General features: G+C 39.4%; 1 protein-coding gene across 5 annotated transcripts in view; it reads left to right on the top strand.

The window, feature by feature from the left end:
- ANKRD44 (ankyrin repeat domain 44) overlaps positions 1–23,898 on the top strand; it is a 367,287-nt gene that overhangs the window by 294,166 nt on the left and 49,223 nt on the right. For all 5 annotated transcript variants that reach the window (XM_041737073.1, XM_041737070.1, XM_041737071.1 and 2 more), the window contains 6 exons: positions 1,773–1,860; positions 9,752–9,835; positions 11,127–11,272; positions 11,723–11,805; positions 21,852–21,934; positions 22,902–22,993. In XM_041737073.1, the coding sequence (XP_041593007.1) occupies positions 1,773–1,860; positions 9,752–9,835; positions 11,127–11,272; positions 11,723–11,805; positions 21,852–21,934; positions 22,902–22,993 (576 nt within the window). The remainder of the gene's footprint in view (positions 1–1,772; positions 1,861–9,751; positions 9,836–11,126; positions 11,273–11,722; positions 11,806–21,851; positions 21,935–22,901; positions 22,994–23,898) is intronic.

Raw genomic sequence — 23,898 nt, 5'->3', positions numbered from 1 at the left:
TGAATTGTAATCCAGATTTTGTAACTCTGTGGGAAAGAGGACTGTTTCTGATTCTTTTTTTTTGAGGTGAGGTTTTCCTTCTAGTCATTTTGCTCAGTGCAGAGTGGCCAGAAACAAGTTGTATTGGGAAAAGGAGAAAAAGAGAGAGAAGGAAAGAAAAGAGAAAAAGAAAAAAGAGAAAGAAGAAAAAAAGGGAAAAAAGAGAAGAGAAAAAGAAAGAAAGGAAAAAAAGGGTTGGGGGAAGCAAACAGAAATCAAAAAGCAAAAAAAAAAAAAACCAGAAAACACGGGGGAGTACCTTCTGCTTCTGTATACTGTAAGTCCCTTGACTTCCCTGGAACTGGTCCGTCTCGCTGGTCTTCTGGGGGAGGGGCCTGCTGTGATTCTCAGGTGTTAGCACTTGGGGGAGCTGCTCTGCCCCTGCCTGGTGCAGGGCTCAGTGGGGGCTGTTCACCCCGTGAGGCCCCAGGAGGAACAACCGCAGTGGCGGGGCCAGCTCTGCAGCCCTGGAGTCAGCTCCCGCAGTAGCTCCGGGGCTCTCCGTCTGCAGGGCCTGGGGGCTCTGGGGCGGGGCCGCTGATCGGCTCAGCTGGGGCAGGAGCATCCTCGCTTTCCTGGGCCCTCCCGGCCTCTGCCTGTCCCGGGGGAGGCCGGATCCTGGGCTGTGTCCCGGCGCCCTGTGCCCGGGGCCTGCGCTGTTGGATTCGCTCCCGCCCCGCAGCCCCCTCCGCGGAGCCGCCGCCCGAGCCCCTCCGAGCTGCTCCGGGCCCCGCCGTGCGCGCTGCAGCCCTTAGGGAGCTCGGGGGCTCTCCCGGGGCGCAGGTGCCTATTAGTGTCCCAGGGTGCCCGAGGGCATCCCCGCCCTCCCGGGTCCTGCTCTAACTCCCTGCAGGCCCCTTTCCGCCCGGGAAGGTTGGTGCAGCTCCTGCTCCTCCGGGACGGGGCTCTCCTGTCCTGGGGACACTCGCCCCGGCCTCAGCCCGGCTCCTCGCGGGGCCCCTCCCCCTTGGAGGCCTTTTGTGTCTTTATTTCTTTTCCCCCGTCTTCCTACCTTGATAGAAGCGCGAACTCTTCTCACTGGAGCATTCCAGCTGGTCTCTCTTTAAACCTCAGGCCGAATTCGTAGATTTTCAGGATGATTTGAAGGTTATCTAGGTAATTTGTTGGGGACAGGGGACTTAGGGACCCTACTCTTCCGCCCTCTTGCCCCTCCTCCTCTTGGTGCCATTTTAAACACTTAACATAGTCTTTTATAGTCAAAGCCCTTTCACCTGCATTATCTCACATACTGTTTTCTGTCGATCACATCTTCTTTCCTGAATTAGGTTGCATAATTGTATGTGAACCTATTCATGTGGGTGAAAGGAGAATTTCCTGTTGTTAATATGGGCAAATGGAGGCATATCTATTTCAGGCATCTGTCTACTGAGAGCTGAGGATGACATCAAATCTATTCCATTTGCAAATGAGGTCTCTTCTTTATCTCATTCTCTCCTCTAGAACATATGGCCTTCACTGTTTCATCATGTCCCAAAACACCTGTGAGCATAGTTAATAACATTTTGGCATTTTGTGAATTTTATTCCATGGAGGTTGAACATTCAGTCAATTCGGGAAAATTCATGAGCCAGAATTCAATACTTAACCAAAAATGATTGATGATAGATAGATAGATAGATAGATAGATAGATAGATAGATAGATAGATAGATAGATTTTGTTGAACAAAATTTCGTTCTTGGAAACTCTCTACATTCTTTTGATTCCTTGCAGGTAATGAAAACTGTATAGAGGTACTTTTGGAGCAGAAATGTTTTCGCCAATTTATCGGTAATCCCTTTACTCCACTGCACTGTGCAATGTAAGTAGAAACACTGGAAGTTAATGGTGTTGCTTTTATCTTTTTAACTATACACAGAGAAATTGCCTTTTGGGGGAAGGGCCTGGCTTTTAGACCAGAAATAAGACCAATATATTTCATTTTGCTGCTAAGGGCAAATAGGTCTCATAGCAAAGTGTGGTTCCTACTGTTAATGATTTTCCAGGAGCTTTCTATGGTGTGCCCAGGTTCCAAGGCAGCTCACATGTCACCTGAGAGGAACTATATGAAGGGTAGTGAGTGACTCAGAGGCACGTTACACCCCAGGTGAAGAGGTCTTCAGACGTACCTTACATTTGTGTACCAAATTCAAAAAATAAGCTAGGGTTAACAACAATATGCCTGTGGATGATTAGAAAGACATCTTACAGCAGGAAGACTTTTTGTATATTATAATTCTCCATTCTTCATGTGTTGTAAGTTCTTTTTTTGATAAATGTACTTTTTGCTGCCATCTCGTAGCCTGAAGCATTGTTTAGAGAATGAAGTGACTTTAAGACAGACTTCCATGGTCAGTCTGGGGGAGGATGGTCACCTGGGGCCTGCTTTGTCTTTGCATTTGCCTACGGGCTTCACAAGCAGCTGGGTCATTGGACTGAAAGATATTGGAGGTATAACGTGGATCAATAAAGAAAGTAAGGGGGATCCCTGGGTGGCACAGCGGTTTAGCGCCTGCCTTTGGCCCAGGGCGCGATCCTGGAGACCCGGGATCGAATCCCACGTCGGGCTCTGGGTACGTGGAGCCTGCTTCTCCCTCTGCCTGTGTGTCTGCCTCTCTCTCTCTCTCTCTCTCTCTCTCTCTCTCTGTGACTATCATAAATTTAAAAAAAATTAAAATAAAGAAAGTAAGGAATAGAGAGTAGGAGTGATTTTAAATTTGAAGAAACAACGTCTTTGTTAATTCGGTACTCCTAAAAACCTAACATTTCACTTCATATAAGTGCTATGCAGTAAACTCCTTCCTGGATGTAGGGGTTCTGAAGAAATGCAGGCATTACAGAATGTGTGCCACGAGAACTGTTAAAATGATTTAAAGAAGCAATTCAAAGTGATGCAAACAACTTTATTTTACACTTCATGAAGCAGACAGTCTACTTTCAAGAGGCCAGAGAATTGCAAAGTAAGGCAGAAAGCAGTAAGCTTTCACAGATTAAAGTACAGGAAACAGAGAAGGGAAGAAATAAAAATATCTGATAAGGAAGGGTTACATATTTGGCCTTATTGGAGGTATCACCGGAATGGGTGATATAACTTGGTAATTATTAATTGGTTAAGTAGATGACATCTGGGAGCTGGTACATTTTCAAGAACATGAAACCTGAAAGTTAAGTTTTGTTTTGCTGATGTTGTTTCCCAGGATCAGTGGTGCCTGGCGCTACCAGGTAAAAGTTCATTCATGTGGGATCAGTTTGGCAGCTCTGGCCAACCAAGAGGTTTGGGCAAAGGTGATGTTGCAAGTTACTCTCAGTTACCACTGTCTCTTTGGGTCTCAGTCTATATTTCACAGGAGATAATGTTAGGTTTACATTCTAGGTGAAAGAAGACCATAAGTTGGCTGGCTTATGACTGCATACAGTCATCTAAAACCCTTGAGAGAATAACAGACTAGGAAGCAACAGGCCAGGAGGGTACTTATTAATAGTAAAAGTATTCCTAAGGTTTGCAGGACTTTCCTGAACCAGGGTCCCCCATGAATCAAACCAACTAGAATCACATAAATTTAGAAATAGTCCCAAAGAGTGGATTCTTCCTTAAGCCAGCTGACCTGTTCATATATTTTATGTAACCGCGTTTCCACTTCCCCAGAAGTGTTTATCCAGCAAGCTTGTTCTAGAGAAACCTAGACATTAGAAATCAGGAGAAAGTCTGTGATGGACAGAACCACAGGCTCACCAACATTATAGCAAAGCCAACAGTAGGTTAGAAGTTGGATTACCCTCCATTGCAATGGCCTGCTGTATATGAACAATGGCATTATCTTTCTAGGCCAGGGCAAGGTGGAAGGTAGACAAAGGAATCATAAAGACCTTCATGGTAGAGTAATTAGGAGAAGAATGGCCAAAGAGGGAAGGAGGAATGGAAAGAAATGTTCTTGATCCAAGATCTTGGGAGGAAACAGTGTACTTCAGTGTCAGCTACTTACCTTCCCAATTTGCTTTTGAGGTCTCTGGCATTGGCACAGGACCAGATGTCAGATGGAGCCTTCTCCAGTTGTGAAATATGCACTCAGGTTCAACATCTTGTAGTTGGCAGTAATGTCAGTGGTCAAGGGTACTTGGTAGAAACCTTTCCAGGAATCTCACTTTTGCAAAAGTATCAGAGTAGAGTAAAGCAATGACTGTCTGCAAATGACAAAAGACTTAAATGTACCTATTGTGACATCTGATGATAGGTCATTACAAGGAATTGATAAGGAACTTTGGTTATTTTTGTTGTACATAACATTCAATGATAAGTAGAATTACGACAGACATTAGAACATATCAGAATTTTAAGAATTTTTAGAAACACTTATAATATATACAAATACAACATAAAAACATCATTCCACATTTGGCAATGCTTCTTATATAATTTAACAAACCAAATAAACCTAATTAGTTTAATATTTTTTTCATAAGGAATAAGAAAAAAATCTTTTGAGATGTTCCAGATGTCTTTTAAACATCCCAAACGTCATTCAAGGACAAAAATATTTCATTTAGAATTTGATTTGGGGGAAGTTTGTCCAAAATATCAAAAGATTTTAAAACACTTGGTTGAATAGGATCATAGGTCACTGTGCAATAATAAGCTATCCATTAATCAAAGCAATACTTTAAAGATAAATACAGAAAGTTACACAGTACCTAAAAAGACAAACAAAAAATCTCCTTGACTCTTAATATTAAGAAGACTGGGTTTTCTTAAGTAATTAAAGACTAAATAAAGATAGCCTAAAGCACAGTAAATTATTTTGGTAAGACACAAAATCTGCTTTATAGGAGGATTACTTAAAAGATAAAAAACAAAACACCTTTACTTATGGTTTCTTATTAAGAGCAGATCAATAATCTAGCTTTAAAAACCCCTTTGTTCTTTTAACAGAGTGAAAACCAAATTCTAATTTTATACTAGTATACTTTGATTTTAAAACTCATTTTTTAAAAACTTAAATAAATCCATTCAAATCTTAGCCAGCTTGGCCACACATAGAATTCCTTTTCCAAGATTCCTTTTCCATAGACCATTTACAACTTTTTATTTCCATTCACATTTTGTACTAATTTTTTCCTCTCTTTCTTATTCCAAAAAAAAAAAAAGTCATCTTACTTGAGGAGAAAATTACTTTTCTCTTTTTTGTTACCAAAACAAGAAAACAAATAAAGCCCATGTCTTTCATTCTGTTCCTTATCCAAAAAATACATTCTACTTTTATTACCTACTTTTCTAACACAGTTATTTGCTCTCACACTTATTATTTCAAAATAGTTTTAATTGATTAAAATTCTTAACCCCTTGAATCCTTAACTCCTAGTAAAAACTAAGTAGGCGATAGTGGATTGTCTATTACATTGCCATTCTGTGGATTGGCAAATTCATAAATAAATTTCATAATTTCTGAAGTATATCCTTCCTCGTATACCTTTCTCAATGTGGTACAAAACATGTGTACTAACGGAGCCAAATATCTGTAGTTCCTCTGTCAAAGGAAGCCAAAAGTAGATAAATCTGTGTTCAGTAATAATGTTTCAGAATTTTCTATGAATTGGAAATGATCTAGAAGTCAATGAATATCCATCATTTAATGTATATCAGTATAACTTTAAGGTTTTAAGTTACCAAACTTAAAATTATTTAAGTTTTGGAAACTATTTTTATGTATACATATCATAAAGCATAATTATTATTGAGAAGTTGATTTATAAGCTTTTATCTTACTTACCTCAATTTAATTTACTTGTTCTTAATGATTATGTTTGAATCACTCATGAAAATTTCATGAGATATTAAACAGCTAACTATCTTCTTAAATTATCTTTCTGGCTGACAAATTCTGTAACAGTGATAACAAGAGCTCACTTGATTTTTAGCAAACCTAGGTCGAATAAAGTTTTATGTCTGCAGTATAAATGTTGATAAGTCTGAAGACATGCTTGTTTTAATTCAACCAACCAACCAAAAACTAGTCTTTCTTTACCAAAGATTTTTAAAGTAGATCATGTGAACCTGAAAAACATTTGGGTTAGTTTCTATATTTCAGAGAGTATTCTTGACTTCTGTAAGTGCTTAATGTTCTTTTTATTATTAATATTATTATTATTATATTAATTGACTAATTTATTTATTTATTTGTTGGGCGGGGGCACAGGGAGAGAATCTTAAGCTGGGCGAGGAGCCCCACCTGGGGGTGTAGTCTCACAACCCTAAGATCATGACCTGAGCCAAAACCACGCGTCAGAAGCTTAAGCACCTGAGCCACCAGGCGCTCCAAGTGCTCAGTGTTCTTTAAGCCAATTAAATAGAGCTCTTTACAAATTAATTTTGGCAATACCATCTGAAAATAGAAAAAAATGTAACATACATACATAGACATACACACACATATAGACAGACACGAACAGAAATCTTATAGCTTTTGTTTTTAAATTTTAGCCTTTAAATGGGTATGATAGTGCAAAACTCACTAGTTTATTTAACAACAACAACAAAACAACACAGATCCAAATTGTGTTTCTGGCAAATGGATTAAGTTATGATTACTGGCTTAGATGGCTTAAACTTTTTACTAATTTTAGGAGAGAAAACAAGATTTTTAAATTTTAAAAAAATTCCATTATAGTTAATATGTAGTGTTATATTAGTTTCAGGTGTACAATATAGAGATTCAAGAATTCCATCTATCACCCAGTGCTCATCAAGAAGACTTAGGATTTTTTATTTCCCTAGTTTCCAAATAGCCTGTCTTTTCCTCTTCCTTTTTCTGATAAGAATTACCTCCCTTAAATGTGCATTTCAAAGAGATGGCCTAGATGTGAGTTCCTAAAGATGACCAGGCCTCAAAGGCACAGGGACAGAACACAAGATCCTCCAAGAAGGACTTTTATTTATTTCATAAATCCAGGATTTTAGAATTACCTACAAGCCTTTTGAGATGAATAAGGGTGTTTTGGAGATCGGTAAAAAGACTAGATGAGGTTTTTCTGGTCTTTGAAAACAATTTGTAAGGCAAGGAGTGTTGATTTTAATTCCTTAAAAAAAGGGCTGACCCACTCATCTACTACATTATTTTTAATTTGCTTCTTTATATCAAGGGGAAGATCTTTCTTCAACTAAGGTAGAAATCAAATGATTCCTTGGTTCTAGATTTAGAGCTGTTTGTCTTTGGAGTTCCCCCCATTCCCTACCCCTCACCCCAGGTACATAGTTTCATTTTAGCTTACCAGGAAGGCCTAAAACAAAGTTACTATTCGGCTGTGAATACCACCTTCCTATTTGGCCAACTTCTGGCAAACCGTAAAGCTATTAAAAAAAAAAAAAAAAAAAAAGACCTTTCAAGTACCTTGTTAAGCCCGGACAAACAGTAAGTATCGCTGGCAATGTTGAACAATCCATGAATGCAAGAGGTGCCCCCAAAGATGGTACGATAGATACTACTTTCCCAAGATCCAGAGCTACCTCCCAAAGATAGCCAAAAGAAGGATTTAGGATAAGCAAGAAGACGATAGCAGTCCTTGGGAGAGAGAAGGATCAATAACCAATGGGTACCTCAAAACCAAATTCAGAAGAATCTAAATTTGGAAAGGAAGGGACAACATAAAATTATACCTGTCCCTCTTGACCAGCCACCACAAAGACTATGAAAGCTGAATCTGGTTGGATTTCTCACCCTTTGCCTCCTCCTGTCAGGTTTCACAGTTCCCATCTGCAGGCTCCCAAGCAAATGGGATTTAAAGTAGAGAGTATTGCCCTGAAGGCATATACCAGAATTTGGCAAGATTTTTCAATTAATTTTAATTTTATTTCCCCTTGGCTGTTAGAGGGAATAACTGGTAGCAGTTAATTGGAGAATCGTTTGGCATCTTGTCAACACTGGAAGCAGCCCATATAGGGGCCCTCCTTGGAGGGTATATATGGGGGCATTTGAGTTGCTATCAAAGGATTTGCACAAAAACCTCGTAGACAGTCTTTTTTCCAGTGTCCCTGTAGATTGCACATGAGACCTCAATTTCTGAGCCAGTGTTTTTATGCTGGTGCAATGGGGCAAGCCCAGGTGGTGTTTTAGGTTTCTGCCCTTTGGAGCAGTTGCAGCTGTAAGGCCACTAACTTTGAAAAGACTTGTTTCTGATCTTAAAGCCTCTTCACAGTAGAAAGGCAATTCAGAGGATTAGTAGACTGTGAGGACTCAGGTAAAGGAGGATAAAGGGCAATAGTAGGAGTCATATCAATCTTACAGTCTTTGTTTTAGTTCTCTCTTGTATCTTTAATTTTTCATTAGTCTTGACAATAAATCTTTCAATGAAGCTATTTTGGAATCCTGAAGCTTTTTGGAAGCTTCTGCATACCAGCTAAAATTGGTATCCCATTCTCTTTGTTGATTTGGGAACCCTTGCTTTCAAGTGTACTTCTTAAATGAACGATCTTATCTAACTGGAACATTCCCCATGATGGCCATTGTAATTCTGGGTTGTCTTAGTAATATTTTTGCCATTTTTGTAGATATCTATAGCATCTGGAACCACAGTTTTTACACATAAAATAAGCAACTGTGCTGGAAGGCAGAGTGCTCAATTCTTTGAAACTTGAAGGTTTTTTTTTTTTAAGCTAAGCCTTGAGTCTCTTGGAGCCAAATTAATACCTAAGAGAGATGTGCCATTGGGTTTGGGATTTGTGTGGTGTTTTACAGTGTACCCTGTTGTGAGGAAATTTTTTTGAGCTTGGTGAGTGACCTAGTGTCAATCTAACCTGCTCAATAATCAACTTATCCTATCACAGGAGTCTTAGATTTATGTGGTGATCACTCTAACAGCTTTTAAGTGCTCAACCCATGTGCATAAATTTCATAGCTTTGGCTTCTGAGATTCTCATTAACAATAGATCTATTACTCTTCACAAGCTTTCTTTACAAGGGTGGATGCCCTCATGGCTTTTAATAGTCCAACTTGTGCCTACTTAGATATTGATGTGCCATTGGTCAAAAACAGTCTGCATTTTTTTCTTAATTTATTTCCCCAAGCCTCCCAGGGGTTTATGCTGTGGACTTACTTCAAGGCCCCTGTTAGTCTTTTAGCGGCTGCCACCTACTGTAGACTTCCAATATAGCTATCGCAGAGCCTGTCTTGAATCATAAAACCTTTCTGGGAACTTTAATAAACACTTTTCCTTAAAAAGTTTTGGATAAAGTTTGTTTGGCTTGGAGAGTTGCACACAAGGGAGCAGACCTCAAACCCAAGAGTGATTCACCCTCAGCCCTTGGTAACGAGAGGAATAGTGAACTCTGAGGGTTCTGCAGGTGTCCTGCCTCTGTGTCTCCTCCTCCAGCCTATGAGTAGTCACCTTCAAATGCTACCCTCATCACCAACACTATTAAAATGATTAAAGAAGACAATTTAGGTGATATAAATTTTATTGAGCACTTCATGAAGCAAGAAATTCTCCAAACTCTTGAGAGTGAAGACTGCCTACTTCATGAAATGTTAAATAAAGTTTATTTGTATGACCTAAATTGTCTTCTTTAATCATTTGAACAGAACATAAACCACAGATATTTGCATCAGACATTTTTGAATGTATCAGATTGTTAAATATACAGTAGATAGGAAGATGGAGTAGGAAGGGATTTATAATTTTTTTAATGGAAAAATTTTAAAGGTAAAATCTATTTTCATTTTAGAATAAATGATCATGAGAATTGTGCATCATTGCTACTTGGGGCCATAGATTCCAGTATTGTCAATTGCAGAGATGACAAAGGCAGGTAAGTGATCCCAAGATGGCATGCCTCTTGTCTTGATCAATCTTAGTCTCTGCTTTGTGGTTGTATAAGTAGCCAAACATTTATTTTTTTAATTGAAAAAGTAATATAAATAATATAAAAGCATTGGGGTTTTTTTCTTTAATTTTTTTAAAAAAGATTTTTATTTATATAATCTCCACACCCAGAGTCGGACTCCAACTCACAACCCTGAGATTAAAAGTCACATGCTCTACCTCCTGAGCCAGCCAGGTGCCCCTACAAAGCACCTTAATTCTTTTAAGAATTAAATGTATAATTAGGTATTATATATATTATAAATATATAATTAGGGTATATAATTAGGAGAAATTACTCTCTTAGCCCAAAAGCACCAGCCTGTTCCATTTAGAAAGCCACCTTAAACTGTTCTTTTCAGATTTTTATATTCTCCCAAATATTTTCTATACATAGCTACCAACATAGATGAAAATATATGCTTATGTTCTTTTTATGCAAATGGGAGAATTCTATTACAATACTCTGCTTTTAGTGCATCTTGGAGAACTTTTCATGCCAGCATATATAGATTTACCGTACTCTTTTTAAAGGTGCATATTACTTCATTGAATAACGTATACTCGTTTAATCAGCCTGCCTTCTATTGAATAACGTTTAGGTTTTTTCCAGCATTTTTACTATTTCAAAGAGTGGTGCAGTGAACAGTCTAGTATACATCTGTTCACATGACCAAGTATGTCTAGGAGATCAGTTTTTAGTTTGAATTTTTTATTTTGATAAATAATACCAAATTGTGCTCCTAGAGAAATCAACTATCCATATTAGATAATGGGGGCTTTTTTATTATTTCAATAGCCAATTATCTACAAATGTCAGACTTAGTTTTGAAAGTATCTTCTTTAAGAAGATACTTACTTGTGGGGCTCAAACTCATGACCCTGAGATCAAGAATCATGGCTGACTGAGCCAGCCAGGCGCCCCAATTCTGGAAGTATCTTTATCAAAGATAAGAAAGAAGTCACTGGAACTGAACTTCAAAGGGTCAGTAAAGACGCTAATTTTATTATCAGGACCACCACTTACACCCTCCAAAGTTAGGGAATGCCATTCACGTAGGTGACTGTTCAAAGTCCACTCTGAATGGACTTTAGAGTAGGCCTAATTGTTATCTCTGCAAACTGAGAAGTTTTAAATCCCTAAGATGACACTGTGCACATATTTCTTCAGGCATATACAGAAAGAGAGTGTGTTAAATTTAAAGGAAGCTGAAATCCTATTTGTTTTAAATCATTAGGACACCACTTCATGCAGCAGCATTTGCTGATCACGTGGAATGCCTGCAGCTTCTTCTGAGACACAATGCTGAAGTGAATGCAGCGGACAATTCAGGGAAAACAGCACTGATGATGGCTGCTGAGAACGGGCAGGCGGGCGCTGTGGGTATGTGCTTGACTGGTGGGCTTCGCATTCATGCCCAACCCAAACTGGAGTAACATAAAACTGAGAAATCGGTTATTCTCTTGGTATATGCATGTAAAAAAGGCCAACATTTTATTTAAGCTCCTTGATTCTACTTCCTAATTGTCTTCAGTCCCCTGTTATTTGATTATTAGTGGACGTTGTCAAAGTGAACTGATCTTTCTGCAGTGAAAACTCTCAACAAATAGAGACCAAATGTAGCAACAGAATTATTTTACCTGGAAATAACAAAACAATAAAGTCAATTAAAATTAATGTCTATAGACCTTTGATTTCGATAGAACAATATAGCAATAAATTTTTCCTTTTTTCTTTAAAAGCATTAAATATGATGATGTGGCCATACTAATTTGAATGTGTCATTGCAATTACCATGTAGTCTAAATGACTCTCTTTTGGCTTTTTCTTTAGATATTTTGGTGAACAGTGCCCAGGCTGATCTGACTGTAAAGGATAAAGACTTGAACACACCCTTACATTTGGCTAGTAGCAAAGTATGTAATTGAATTTGAAATAATGTTACTTAGCGTTCTAATAAGACTAATACCACTTAAATGCTGTTTCAGAAGTGTGTTCCGTGGCTCTTAATTGAGATGTACATTTTCCCAGGGTATTGTCAACTATAAGCCAAATGGAAGGGGAAGACGCAAAGGGCAGACCCACATAGGGGTTGATGAGGATATGCCTTTCATGGCATTTGCCACTGTATTCTTATGTGGTCTGTCTTCATACTGCCACTGTATCTGTTTCCGTGGGTTGTAGTCCCATATCATCTTAGTTTTAAACAAGGTTAGGACCTTAGTTATGTGGCTTCTAAAAGGTGTACTTGTTTTCATTTTGTTCCTTGAATACGGTAATAACACAGCCAAAAAATACTCACCTTTGAGGCAAATAAATGCATTCATGTACATTTCTACCCTCTAACTTTTTTTCTGGTGCATAGTTCAATGAAAGGAATGTGTTTGAGGTCTTTTGTTTTTGTTTTTGTTTGTTTGGTTGTTTTTTTTTTTTAAGATTTTATTTATTTTTTCATGGGAGACAGAGAGAGAGAGAGAGGCAGAGACACAGGCGGGGGAGAAGCAGGCTCCATGCAGGGAGCCCGACGTGGAACTCGATCCCGGGACTCCAGGATCACGCCCTGGGCCAAAGGCAGGCACTAAACCACTGAGCCACCCAGGGATCGGTTTTGTTTTTTTTCTAATAGAATTATGTTCACATGTAGCTCAAGATTCCTGCACCTGTAAAAGATAAATGATGTATAAATAAATATATAATTTTACAAAAGTGAGATCACAATGTTCTAGAGCCCACTTTTGTTACTGAATCATATCTTATGGATATCTTTTTTTTAAAGATGTATTTATTTATTTATTTTAGACAGACAGGGAGAGAGAACAAGGGGGGCGGAGGGTCAGAGGGAGAGAATCTGCAAGCTGACTCCCTGCTGAGCACCGAGGCTGATGTGGGGCTCTGTCCCACGGCCATTGAGATCATGACCTCAGCTGAAATCAAGAGTTGTACGCTTAACCAGCTGAGCCACCCAGGTGCCCCATGATTATCTTTGTTTTAGATATCAAATTGTATAGTGTTTTAGAAGATGTATGGATTTCTACCCTAAGAATGTGCCATCCTGGGTTGCTTGGGTAGCTTGGTGGTTGAGCGTCTGCCTTTAACTCAGGTCATGATCCTGGGGCCCTGGGATTGAGTCCCTCATCAGGCTCTCCACAGGGAGCCTGCTTCTCCCCCTTCCTGTGTCTCTGCCTCTCTCTGTGTGTCTCTCATGAATACATAAAATCTTTTTTAAAAGTGCCATCCTTTATTCAGTACATCCCCAACTGTTAGACATTTGCTTGTTTTCAAATATATACTACTATAGATGATGCTAATTGTAGAGATTTTTTTTTTAAAGAATTCTTTACTCATTCCTTTAAGATAAATTCTTCAATGAGTCTAAGGCTATGATTATATTTAATCCTAAATGGGCCTCTGATAAGATCACAATTGTTTACACTCCACCAGCAGTGCATCAGAATGAAAACTCCATGTTATAGTGTAATGCCAGCTGACACCAGTGGTGGTAGTTTGTTTCAATATGGTGACAGTATTAAAGATGTTGTCTGTACCCAGTGGTATGAGATGCTTTGGCTATTCCTTTCACTGGTTGCATTTTCTCACTTCATGCTCTGGGAAACCCATGGAAACCCCCAAAAAAGTTCAGTTTCATGAAGTTTATTTCTTTTTTTTTTTTTTTTGCATTTTTTTTATTAGAGTTCGATCTGCCAACATAGAGCATAACACCCAGTGCTCATCCCATCAAGTGCCTCCCTCACTGCCCATCACCCAGTCACCTCAACCCCCCCACTCACCTGCTCTCCCCTTCCACTACCCCTTGTTCGTTTCCCAGAGTTAGGAGTCTCTCATGTTCTGTCTCCCTCTCTGATATTTCCCACTCAGTTTCTCTCCTTTCCCCTTTAATCCATTTCACTATTTTTTATATTCCCCGAATGAATGAGACCATATAATGTTTGTCCTTTTCCGATTGACTTACTTCACTCAGCATAATACCCTCCAGTTCCAACCACGTCGAAGCAAATGGTGGGTATTTGTCATTTCTAATGGCTGAGGAATATTCCATTGTATACATAGACCACATCTTCTTTATCCGTCATCTTTCGATGGACACTGAAGCTCCTTCCACAGTTTGGCTATTGTGGACATTGCTGCTATAAACATCGGGGTGCAGGTGTTCTGGCATTTCATTGTATCTGTATCTTTGGGGTAAATCCCCAGCAGTGCAATTGCTGGGTCGTAGGGCAGCTCTCTTTTTAACTCTTTGAGGAACCTCCACACAGTTTTCCAGAGTGGCTGCACCAGTTCACATTCCCACCAACAGTGCAAGAGGGTTCCCCTTTCTCCACATCCTCTCCAACATTTGTTGTTTCCTGTCTTGTTAATTTTCCCCATTCTCACTGGTATGAGGTGAGATCTCATTGTGGTTTTGATTTGTATTTCCCTGATGGCCAGTGATGCGGAGCATTTTCTCATGTGCCTGTTGGCCATCTGTTTGTCTTTGGTGAAATTTCTGTTCATGTCTTTTGCCCATTTCATAATTGGATTTGTTTGTTTCTTTGCTGTTGAGTTTAATAAGTTCTTTATAGATCTTGGATACTAGCCCTTTATCTGATAGGTCATTTGCAAATATCTTCTCCCATTCTGTAGGTTGTCTTTGAGTTTTGTTGACTGTTTCTTTTGCTGTGCAGAAGCTTTTTATCTTGATTAAATCCCAATAGTTCACTTTTGCTTTTGTTTCCCTTGTCTTCATGGATGTATCTTGCAAGAAGTTGCTTTGGCCAAGTTCAAAAAGGTTGTTGCCTGTGTTCTCCTCTAGGATTTTGCTGGATTCTTGTCTAACGTTTAGATCTGTCATCCATTTTGGGTTTATCTTTGTGTATGGTGTAAGAGAATGGTCTAGCTTCATACTTCCACATGTGGCTGTCCAATTTTCCTAGCACCATTTATTGAAGAGACTGTCCTTTTTCCAGTGGATAGTCTTTCCTGCTTCGTCGAATATTAGTTGACCATAGAGTTGAGGGCCCATTTCTGGGTTCTCTATTCTGCTCCATTGATCTATGTGTATGTTTTTGTGCCAGTACCACACTATATTGATGATTACAGCTTTGTAGTACAACTTGAAATCTGGCATTGTAATGCCCCCGGCTCTGGTTTTCTTTTTCAGTATTCTCCTGGCTATCCAGGGTCTTTTCTGATTGCACAGAAATCTTAAGATGATTTGTTCCAACTTTCTGAAGAAAGTCCATGGTAGGGCAGCCCTGGTGGTGCAGCGGTTTAGCGCCACCTGCAGCCCAGGGTGTGATCCTGGAGTCCTGGGATCGAGTCCCACATCGGGCTCCCTGCATGGAGCCTGCTTCTCCCTCTGCCTGTGTCTCTGCCTCTCTCTGTCTCTGTCTCTCTCTCTCTCTCTGAATAAATAAATAAATAAATAAATGATCTTTTAAAAAAAGAAAATCCATGGTATTTTGGTAGGGATTGCATTAAATGTGTAAATTGCCCTGGGTAGCATTGACATTTTCATAATATTAATTCTTCCAATCCATGAACATGGAATAGTTTTCCATCTCTTTGTATCTTCAATTTCTTTCAGAAGTGTTTTGTAGTTTTTAGAGTATAGATCCTTTACCTCTTTGGTTAGGTGTATTCCTAGGTATCTTATGCTTTGGGGTGCAATTGTAAATGGGATTGACTCCTTAATTCCTCTTTCTTCAGTCTCATTGTTAGTGTATAGAAATGCCACTGATTTCTGGGCATTGATATCTTGCCACACTGCCGAATTGCTGTATGAGTTCTAGCAATCTTGGGGTGGAGTCTTTTGGGTTTTCTATGTACAGTATCATGTCATCTGCGAAGAGGGAGAGTTTGACTTCTTCTTTGCCAATTTGAATGCCTTTTATTTCTTTTTGTTGCCTGAATGCTGAGGCTAGGACTTCTAGTACTATGTTGAATAGCAGTGGTGAGAGTGGACATCCCTGTCTTGTTCCTGATCTTAGGGGAAAGGCTCCCAGTGTTTCCCCATTGAGAATGGTATTTCCTGTGGGCTTTTCGTAGATGGCTTTTAAGATGTTGAGGAATGTTCCATCTATCCCTACACTCTGAAGAGTTTTGATCAGGAATGGATACATGTTTTTGTCAAATGCTTTCTCTGCATCTATTGAAAGGGTCATATGGTTCTTGTTTTTTCTCTTGTTGATATGATCTATCACGTTGATTGCTTTACGAGTGTTGAACCAGCCTTGCATCCCAGGATAAATCCCACTTGGTCATGGTGAATAATCTTCTTAATGTACTATTGGATCGGGGATCCCTGGGTGGCGCAGCGGTTTGGCGCCTGCCTTTGGCTCAGGGCGTGATCCTGGAGACCCGGGATCGAATCCCACGTCAGGCTCCCAGTGCATGGAGTCTGCTTCTCCCTCTGCCTGTGTTTCTGCCTCTTTCTCTCTCTCTCTGTGTGTGTGTGACTATCATGAATAAATAAATAAAATCTTTAAAAAAAATGTACTATTGGATCCTATTGGCTAGTATCTTGTTAAGAATTTTTACATCTGAAAAAAAAATTTTTACATCTGTGTTCATAAGGGATATTGGTCTATAATTCTCCTTTTTGGTGGGGTCTTTGTCTGGTTTTGGAATTAAGGTGATGCTGGCCTTATAAAACAAGTTTGGAAATATTCTGTCCCTTTCCGTCTTTCAGAACAGCTTTAGTAGAATAGGTATTGTTTCTTCTTTAAAAGTTTGATAGGGGCAGCCCAGGTGGCCCAGCAGTTTAGCACTGCCTTTGGCCCAGGGTGTGATCCTGAGGACCTGGGATCGAGTCCCACATCGGGCTCCCTGAATGGAGCCTGCTTTTCCCTCTTCCTGTGTCTCTGCCTCTCTCTCTGTGTGTCTCTCATGAGTAAATGTATAAAATCTTTAAAAGAAAAAACAAAAATACATTTGATAGAATTCCCCTGAGAAGCCATCTGGCCCTGAACTTTTGTGTCTTGGAAAGTTTTTGATGACTGCTTCAATTTCCTCCCTGGTTATTAGCCTGTTCAGGTTTTCTCTTTCTTCCTGTTCCAGTTTTGGTAGTTTGTGGTTTTCCAGAAATGTGTCCATTTCTTCTAGATTGCCTAATTTATTGGCGTATAGCTGCTCATAATATGTTTTTAAAATCGTTTGTATTTCCCTGGTATTGGTTGTGATCTCTCCTTTTTCATTCGTGATTTTATTAATTTGAGTCTTTTCTCTTTTGTTTTCAATAAGGCTGGATAATAGTTTATCTATCTTATTAATTCTTTCAAAGAACCAACTCCTGGTTTTGTTGATCTGTTCCACAGTTCTTCTAGTCTCTATTTCATTGAGTTCTGCTCAAGTCTTTATTAACTCTCTTCTTCTGCTTGGTGTAGGTTTTATTTGCTGTTCTTTCTCCAGTTCCTTTAGGTGCGAGGCTAGCTTATGTATTTGAGTTTTTTTCCAGTTTTTTTGAGGGATGCTCGTATTGGGATGTATTTCCCTCTTAGGACTACTTTTGCTGTATCCCAAAGATTTTGTTTTTTGTTTTTTGTTTTTTTTTTATCCAAAAGATTTTGAATGGTTGTATCTTCATTCTCATTAGTTTCCATGAATGTTTTTAATTCTTCTCTAATTTCCTGGTTGACCCTTTCATCTTTTAGCAGGATGCTCTTTAACCTCCACATGTTTGAATTTCTTCCAAATTTCTTCTTGTGATTGAGTTCAAGTTTCAAAGCATTATGGTCTGAAAATATGCAGGGGACAATCCCAGTCTTTTGGTATTGGTTGAGACCTGATTTGTGACCCAGTATGTGGTCTATTCTGGAGAAAGTTCCATGTGCACTTGAGAAGAATGTGTATTCAGTTGCATTAAGATGTAAAGTTCTGTAAATATCTGTGAAATCCATCTGGTCCAGTATATCATTTAAAGCTCTTGTTTCTTTGGAGATGTTGTGCTTAGAAGATATGTCATTTGCAGAAAGTGCCATGTTGAAGTCTTCCAGTATTAGTATATTATTATCTATGTCTTTACTTTGGTTATTAATTGATTGATATACTTGGCAGCTCCCACATTAGGGACATAAATATTCATGATTGTTAGTTCCTCCTGTTGGATAGATCCTTTAAGTTTGATATAGTGTCCCTCTTCATCTCTTACTACAGTCTTTGGGATAAACTTTATCTGATATGAGGATGGCTACCCCAGCTTTCTTTTGAGGACCATTTGAATGGTAAATGGTCCTTAAATCCTTATTTTCAGGCTGTATGTGTCCTTATGTCTAAAATGAGTCTCTTGTAGACAGCAAATAGATCGGTCTTGCTTTTTTATCCAGTCTGAAACCCTGCATCTTTTGATGGGATCATTTAGCCCATTCACGTTCAGAGTAACTATTGTAAGATAGGAATTTAGTGTCACTGTAATACCTATTCAGTCCCTGTTTTTGTGGATTATTTCTTTTGGGTCCTCTTTCTTTTACAGAGTCCCCCTTAATATTTCTTGCAGAGCTGGTTGGGTGGTCACATATTCTTTCAGTTTCTGCCTATCTTGGAAGCTCTTATCTCTCCTTCTATTCTGAATGAGAGCCTTGCTGGATAGAGTATTCTTGGCTGCATGTTCTTCTCACTTAGGACCCTGAATATAACCTGCCAGCCCTCTCTGGTCTATGTGGAGAGGTCTGCTGTTAACCTAATACTGCTCCCCATAAAGATTAGGGATTTCTTATCTCTTGCTGCTTTAAGGATCTTCTCTTTATCTTTGGAATTTGCAAGTTTCACTGTTAAATGTCGAGGTGTGGACCGGTTTTTATTCATTTTAGCGGGGGACCTCTCTATCTCCTGGATCTGAATGCCTGTTTCCCTCCCCACGTTAGGGAAGTTCTCAGCTATGGTTTGTTCAAATATGCTTTCTGGCCCTCTGTCCCTCTCGGCGCCCTCTGGAACCCCAGTTATATGTAGATTTTTCCTTCTGAGGCTGTCATTTATTTCCCTTAATCTCTCCTTGTGGTCTTTTAATTATTTTTGTCTTTTTTCCTCAGCTTCCTTCCTTGCCATCAACTTGTCTTCTATGTCACTTGCTCTTTCTTCTACCTCATTAACCCTCGTCATTAGGACCTCCAGTTTGGATTGCATCTCATTTAATTGATTTTTAATTTTGGCCTGATTAGATCTAAATTCTGCAGTCATGAAGTCTCTTGAATCCTTTATGCTTTTTTTCCAGAGTCACCAGTAGCTTTATAATTGTGCTTCTGAGTTGGCTTTCTGACATCTAATTGTAATCCAAATTCTGTAACTCTGTGGCAGAGAGTCCTGTTTCTGATTCTTTCTTTTGTGGTGAGTTCTTCTTTCTAGTCATTTTGTTCAGTGTAGAGTGGCTGTATGAATGGGCTGCATCAAGAATATCAACCACAACCTAAGTAAAATTTCACCTTAGATGATTCTGCCAAGGTCAGATACCAGAAATTGAAAACAAAGATCAGAACGAAATAAAAGGATCACTAAAGCGAAAAACAAATTTTAAAACAAAGTAGTAAAAAATAAAAGGCCAGGAATCCGAAATAAGAAAGAAAGAAAAAAAAGAAAGAAAGAAACAGAAAAAAGAAAGAAGAAAAAAAAGGGGGGACTGGGAAATGGTGGTAGTTACAAAGTTGTAGTGGAGGGAGAATGTAGTCTACCTGAGGGGTCCTAGAAGGTGATTCTCTTGGTTCTGAGTATATTAAGTTCTGTATGTTAGAAGATGCTCAGTCCCAAATTTATATAAACCAGAAATACTTATAGAGGGCCCCACCATTGACCACCAAAACATAAATGGGATAAATGAGGGGGGAAGAATGGGAATGAGGAATCTCACAGAATGAACCAGCAACGGTATTCCACTTGGTTCTGGGTATATGCTTATCATGTTTTAGAAGGTATTAACTTCCACCATTGTAGAACAAAATGAGGCAGAGAAAAGAAAAAACACAAAAAAACAACAACAAAAAACATATCTTGTATATCTCTCAAAATTAAGTTGAGTATGATGAAGGGAATCTAGAAGTGGAAGATATATCTAAGACATGTAATTGTAGAAATATGAAAGTCAAAAAGGAAGAATCTTAAACATGAAGAGGTAGTAAAATATTGTAGTTAGGATGGGAAAAGAGAAAAAAAACCTGGATATTTACAGTCTGATATAAAAACAAGTTGTACCAGAAAAATGATGGAAAAAAAAAAGGGAGGGGTATCCTCTGGTTCTGTAAGTCCCTCGACTTCCCCTGGAGCTTCCCCGGGCTGCTCGGTCCAGAACTTGCTCTTCCCCTGTCCTTCCAGCTGGTCTCTGGGGGAGGAGCTGCTGTGCTGACTCTCAGGTGTGTGCACCTGGGGGACCTGCCCCCGCCCCCACCGGGCTCAGTGGGAGCTGTTTACCCCCTGAGACTCCTGTTTCCTGGCTGCCCCGTTCTGGTCGAGGCACAAGGTGATAAAGGGAGGAACAACAAGACTGGTGGCGGCCAGCTCTCCAGCCCTGGAGTCAGCTCCCACAGTAACTACCACAGCTCCCAGTCCTCAGGGGCCTGGATGCTGGGGGGATGGGGGGGCAGGCGCTGACCTGCACAGCTCGGGGGCGCCCCAGGGCAGGAGCATCCCCACCATCCTGGGCCCTCCTCCTCCCCACCAGGGGCCGGAGTTGAAGTTCCCACCTCTCTGGGGCTCTCCTATCCTGAGGCTCCCACCCCCCTTAGCCCGGCTCCTGGGGGGATCCCTCCCCCACTTGGTTCTTTTTCATTTTTTTCTGCCTTCCTACCTTGTTAGAAACCCCTTCTCTGTAGTGTCCAGCTCTTCTCTCTTTAAATCTCAGGTGGGATGCTTAGGTGTTCAGGATGGCTTGAAGGTTATCTAGGTGAGTGGGGGAGACAGATGACTTGGGGACCCTGCTCCTCCACCAGCTTGCCCCCTCTCTGAAGTTTATTTCAAAGTGTAGTGCTTTCATGACCAGAAGTCCAGAGCTCTTCAAACGTTATTGTGCAAATGAATGACCAGAGGATCTTGACATGCGGGCCTGAAGTGGGGCCTGGGACTCAACATTCCTAACCCCCGGGTTAACCTGATGTTGCTGGTCTGCAGGCCACACTATGAGTAGCAAGGGTTTAGGAAACCATGACCCCTTAACAGGGCATAGGCCTGAAATCCTGAAAGGGTCTCTGACTTTTCCATTGATTTTTTCTTCTTTTTTAATTATCATCCATCTCTTTTAAGATACAAAGATATCTTCCTCTGTTTGAGGAAGAAAAAAACTAGCTTTCCCAAAAGAGTCCCTTCACAATATAAGGCAGTTGTACATAATGATAAGTGATACTGGTAACAGATGTAATAGACGTTTCAAAGGTAGATGGATCACAGAAATGGCCATTGAAGGCTTGCGGAAGGAGGTGCGACTTGACATATGTTTAAAAAGTAGTGTTAATGGGTTTGAAGGATACTCCTAATTCTGCTCTCTGCTTGCCACTGACCTTGCTGAGCTGGCACCTACTTCAGCTCTCTGAACATTAATTCTGCACTTACTCTAGAAATATTAATATTTTATATGTTTATGTTCATCAAATCCTAATAGACCTTATCCAGAATCTTTGAGAATCTAAGGTTCTTTAACAATTAGCTTTTTTTTTTTTAAGGATTTTATAAATTTATTCATGAGAGACACAGAGAGAGAGACAGGCAGAGGGAGAAGCAGGCTCCATGCAGGGAGCCGGATGCAGGACTTGATCCAAGGACCCCAGGACCACGCCCTGAGCCAAAGTCAGAAGCTCAACCATTGAGCCACCCAGGTGCCCCTAACCATTTGCTTTTTAGAAGAAAAAGGAATTACTCAGAAAATTGCCTTATAAAATGTTTTTTAGGCAGATGACGTTCATTTTAAATTTAAAGTATAATGAAGTAATTTTTCAGGAGCTTTTCTTTGTTTCTGTCCTGTGTTTCTTACCATTTTTTTCTTTATTAGGGTCATGAAAAATGTGCCTTGTTAATACTTGACAAGATACAAGATGAGAGCCTTATTAATGCAAAAAATAATGCACTGCAGACGTAAGTGTGACTTCTAAAGTATGATTTGGACTCAGATTCATAGTTGTTTATTCAACAAATATTAAGAGTGTGCTCTGTGCCAGGCTAGCACTGAAGAATACAATGGTGAAAAACAGAGGTGGCTTCTCCTTCACAGAATTTATAGTCACGTAGCTGCAAATACTCACCAAGCGAGACATTGTTTAGTTAGAATCCTTATTTTGTTATCCCTTCATAGAATTGTGTAACATAATATATTAACATCATGTATTCTTACTGGAAAAATGACAGTTTTATAAATCACATTCCCGGAATACATTTGAAGAATTCCTAAGTAGTTTGTCTTAATTATATTTTAATATAATTCAGTGCAGTCTTCAGTGTGAAAGACTTAAAACTGATTCATATTCCATTTTAGGAAATTACCTATGTATTTAAGGGGAAAAGAATATTAAGATTTTTTTTCCATTAGGTTTCTTAGGAGGTATATAGCAGAAATGAATATACTGGGTTTGAATTTATTCTTTAAGGTATTCTAAATTCAACAAAATATCATTTAGTGCATTTACTAATAACAAGAGGTTTAAGATAAATATATATGGGTGATATGAATACCAATCATATTGATGGACTGTGTGAAACAATTATTTAAATGCTGGAGTAGAAAGCAAGAGACAAAGAACCTTCTAGAAAAGACGCTGGAGCTTTTGTTCTTTTTCTGGCTTCCTATCTACTGTTACTGATATTGTTTGAGATGCAGAGTATCTGTAACATCTGCAGAGAAACCTGGGCGAACATGAAGGAAAGTTGGATCATTAGCACCTGGGAAAGATCTGGTCGACAAATATTTTTATTTTAAAAAGTAAAAATATTCCTGTACTACTTATACATTAAGCATTTTCTACCTTTTAGCAATGCAGGTATCCCAAATGACACATTCCCACACAAATGTGTATCACGGTTGACGCCAAGTGTTGTCTTTTTTTAGACCCCTCCACGTTGCTGCACGTAATGGCTTGAAGGTGGTAGTTGAGGAGTTGTTGGCCAAAGGAGCCTGTGTACTCGCTGTAGATGAAAATGGTAAGTGGGAAAAGTAAGCAGTTACTACACATACCTTCCCTATGCTGTGAAGGCAGAGGAAAAGGAGAAAGATAGGAGCTCATTAAAAAGGCAGTAAGAATTCTCTCCCCCTCGGCAGCTTCTGTGTGTGAGAAATCAAACGAAGATAATTTGTCCTGTCTGTCTTTGTAAAACACATAGTCCACCTGTAGCCCACCAGTGCCTTCCATTTTGCATGTAATGCCAGCAGCTGGTCTCTAACTCCTCAGCGTAGTGGTTAAACTGTTCTAGACACACTGAAAAGTTTGCGGCAGGCATTCAGAATTCTAACTGCATACACTGAAGAGTTAGAGACGACACATGTCATTAGTGCATGCTCAAGGGCTCAAAGAAAAACCTAGGTCTTTTGTATTCAGTTCATTCTGAGATCAAACTTTTTTTTAAAGAACAGATCAAAACTCATATTCTCAGTGTGGATATTTGGAACATGAGTACAATTTTTTTAATGAATTTCTAGGCTTGAAAGCTTCTCCTGATCTATGTAACATTCCTTTTCTAACTCTAAATGAACTAACTCTTAACAGAAGCTTTCTACCTGGTCCCTAAGAAATTTGGAAAGCTCATGAATACCAGAATTATGTTAGACTACCATTTTAAAGTACAATGCCTATTAACCATGGAGAGCAAAAGATGAACTTCTGGATATTTATGAATGATGTAACTTATTAATGTGGCATTAATTGTGGCATTTAATTAAAGCATTTTAATTAACACAACTCAATTAACTGCTTATTACAGGTATTGGAACTAGCAGCCCATGCCTATTTCTCAGAAGTAAGCATTAGCCATATGACATCATTAGCTAATTCCTATTAGTTTCTGTTTTGCAGCCCCATTTATCCTAGCATGTTCCCTGCTCTGTCCCC

The sequence above is a fragment of the Vulpes lagopus genome, chromosome 22 (genome assembly GCF_018345385.1).
Source record: "Vulpes lagopus strain Blue_001 chromosome 22, ASM1834538v1, whole genome shotgun sequence".
Lineage (NCBI taxonomy): Eukaryota > Metazoa > Chordata > Mammalia > Carnivora > Canidae > Vulpes > Vulpes lagopus.
Note: the sequence above shows the minus strand (reverse complement) of the source record. Positions and strands in the feature narration are given on the sequence as shown.